The sequence below is a fragment of the Phalaenopsis equestris genome, unplaced genomic scaffold (assembly GCF_001263595.1).
Source record: "Phalaenopsis equestris unplaced genomic scaffold, ASM126359v1 Scaffold000002, whole genome shotgun sequence".
In the NCBI taxonomy this organism is placed as follows: Eukaryota; Viridiplantae; Streptophyta; class Magnoliopsida; order Asparagales; family Orchidaceae; genus Phalaenopsis; species Phalaenopsis equestris.
The window spans coordinates 24,369,002-24,371,857 of record NW_018164444.1 but is presented as its reverse complement, the minus strand read 5'-3'; the positions used below and the strand labels follow the sequence as shown (position 1 = coordinate 24,371,857).

Genomic DNA, 2,856 nt, shown 5'->3' with positions numbered 1-2,856 from the left:
GTCTAAAAATTGTGTCAATTAAGACACATCAATATTAATATCTTTTTTCATTTACGTGCATGAGTACTTTAGTGTTCTCTCATTAATACCATAAAGAGGCAATTCTATCATAGTTAATCATGCACATACAAGCAGTCAATATAAACATATCATTTATGTGTTCATCGCATTCAATTTAACATATTATATAACGCATACACCAATGCATGATAGTAAATAACAACAAACATTCATAATAATATGATCGATAAAGAAAAGAATATCTCAATCAGAATAAAATATATTCAAGTGTCATTAACTAAAAAATTGTTGAGAAGAAAAAAATTATTACTATATATTAAAAGTACGAGTACTTACCTCGATGTCAGTTAATTTGTTATTTGATTTGCCTTGAATTTATCTTCACCTCGATTCTTTTTAAATTTAAGTCTATAAAAATGATTAATAAAATTTAATTTTTTATTTAAAATATTTACTTTATATCATTTAAGTTTAAAGTTTTTTTTTTTTTTTATTATTATACCTTATATAATCCTAAATATATATTATAAGTATAAAATTCTTATCAAATATTTTAATTAAACTTATTAAAACTCACCTTAACCTTTTCGATCGAAGCCTTAATTGTGTGCAGACATTTCTTCTTGCGATCGAATCACTCTCTCCTTCCCTGCATTCAGCTCCCCCCGCATGAGTTTGGACGTCGACGCTTACCTCCTTCGTATGGAAGAAGCGCGTGCGCACCCGGAAGAGCTTCTTCACACAATACCGATGCCGACTCTTCGTATGGAAGAAGCGCGTGCGCACCCGGAAGAGCTTCTTCACACATTACCGACGCCGACTCTTCCTCTATTGCTCGACACCAATGTCGATACTTCCTCGTCACCGGCTAGGACGTCTCCCGCATCATTCTCCTATCCTTCGCACGCCACTTGACTCCCAGTTAAATGATCTCTACTAGGCCACGTCATTTGATAGGCAAACTCATAGTGTAGGCTTCCGATCTCCTTATTAAAACTCACCTTAACCTTTTTGATTTTCTGAATGTTTCAATTTTCTATTAAAACTCACCTTAACCTTATTAAAACTCGTTTCAATTTTCTGAATGTTTGACTCATCTCCAATTTCTTCAACTATCCAACCCTCTCGATTCATCACCCTTTCGATCGACTCCTCACTTCCACTTCTTCAGTTTTCTCATTTTCTCTCCCCCGATTATAGAAACGGGACATTACACCCTCCATACACAACAACTAGAAAGGATTTTAAAAGAAGAAATTAAACTACAAAGCATCATTACTTTTTCTCTTCCCATCTATTTCTCATCTCTAAGAAACGAGCTTATCATTTCCCTCAGCTGAGATCTTCCTTGAGCTACCAACCACCTCCTTTACGCCTCAATCCTCATTCCCTGAGGCTAACTTGAGCATACCAAATTTATTGAGCTTCCGCTAAATTAAAGCCAATAGAGGAATTAATGCCAAATTTATTGAGCTTCCGCTAAATTAAAGCCAATGGAGGAATTAATGTACGCAGCCTTATCCCTACATTTATAAAGAGTGTGTTTCCATTATTCGGACGTGAGACCTTCAAAATACACCAAGGCACATAAGCGCTGCTCAAAATACACCTATACTCTTCCCTAAACTGTCTCACGAAAAAGCCATTCTACATGAGCCAAAGTAGAAAGCCCGTGATGAGAGATTCACATCATGTTTCGGTCAATTAAGCCCAGAAATGGATTTAAGATGCATCCACAATTATTGTAATTTTCAACATTTCCAACATTGAGCAGTTTCATTTTATTCCTCCAGCACCAAAAACTTGACTCCAAATTCAGTAAAATCCATCTTCTCCTGCATCAAATTGGCATGGTTTCCGACTAATGTAAAGTAATAGCATGAAAATTTTCACTAGTAAATGATGGTCAAGTTCAAACCTTTTCTGCTGCAATGACAACAGACGCCACCTTCTCCTTGTCAAAATTTTGAAGTCCGGAAATGATCTGAAGATAAGAAGACCCAAAATATAAGAGCCGAGAAGCTTAAAAGAGGCCAAAGGAATTACCTTTAAAGCTTTTCTATCAATAAAGCTTCTGAGGACTGCTTCCTTTGCCGCAGACAGAGATGCCCTGGTAGCCGGAGCAATGGATTTTGGTTTCTTCGCCTTGTGGCGGCTGCTCAACGGCGGGAAGATGCGGAGAAGAGGGTTAAGTTTTCGCAGCTGACTTGAAAACTCGCCACTGATACAATGGTTGGGAACTGAAAAAGAACCCAGCACCGCTCCATAAGCCATTCTAACGTATTGCTGCGACCTGCAAGTGCTTCAGAATATGGAAGCCAGAAGAGATAAGGTGCTCCGCATTGGCTATTACTTCGTCGAACCTTTTTTTCTGCGTTTAATTATTCATCAGAATTATAACTGATGCTATCAGTATTTTTATCAAATTATATACAAGTCTCATCCCATTTTTTTTAAATCCACAATCTATTTTGAGTATACCATAAATTTAACCTTTCTTTTGGATGATAACAAATAATTCAATGATTTAAGTTCTCAATTACTCTTAGCAATGGAAAAAAACACTGCTTAGGTGATTCCACTTCTGTTTTTGAATTCATTTTTGTTTGCAGATATAAAATAAATAAAAAAACTGGTGGCCAAAAATAAAAATTAATCAAGTTTACTCATCTATATGACAAGAAAATATTTGCATACTAAGAGATGTGTGTGTCGGGAGTTATTCAGAGGGTATAAAGGGGTTATATTCGTGTTATACTCCCTTTAGCTTCCCTATAGCCTACTTGTAACCTCTCTATAACCTACAAATAAATTCCGTATTATGTAATTCCAGTA

At 35.9% G+C, this 2,856-nt stretch overlaps 1 protein-coding gene across 1 annotated transcript; it reads right to left on the bottom strand.

Annotated features, from left to right (window-relative positions):
* Positions 1–1,939: 1,939 nt before the first annotated feature.
* Positions 1,940–2,593, bottom strand: LOC110036328 (uncharacterized protein ycf23-like; the record flags this gene model as incomplete). Its single annotated transcript, XM_020740747.1, is given in 2 exon segments — positions 1,940–2,005; positions 2,068–2,593. Coding segments are annotated over 2 exon segments (294 nt in total), but the record flags the coding sequence as incomplete, so codon positions are not given.
* Between the last annotated feature and the right edge of the window lie 263 nt (positions 2,594–2,856).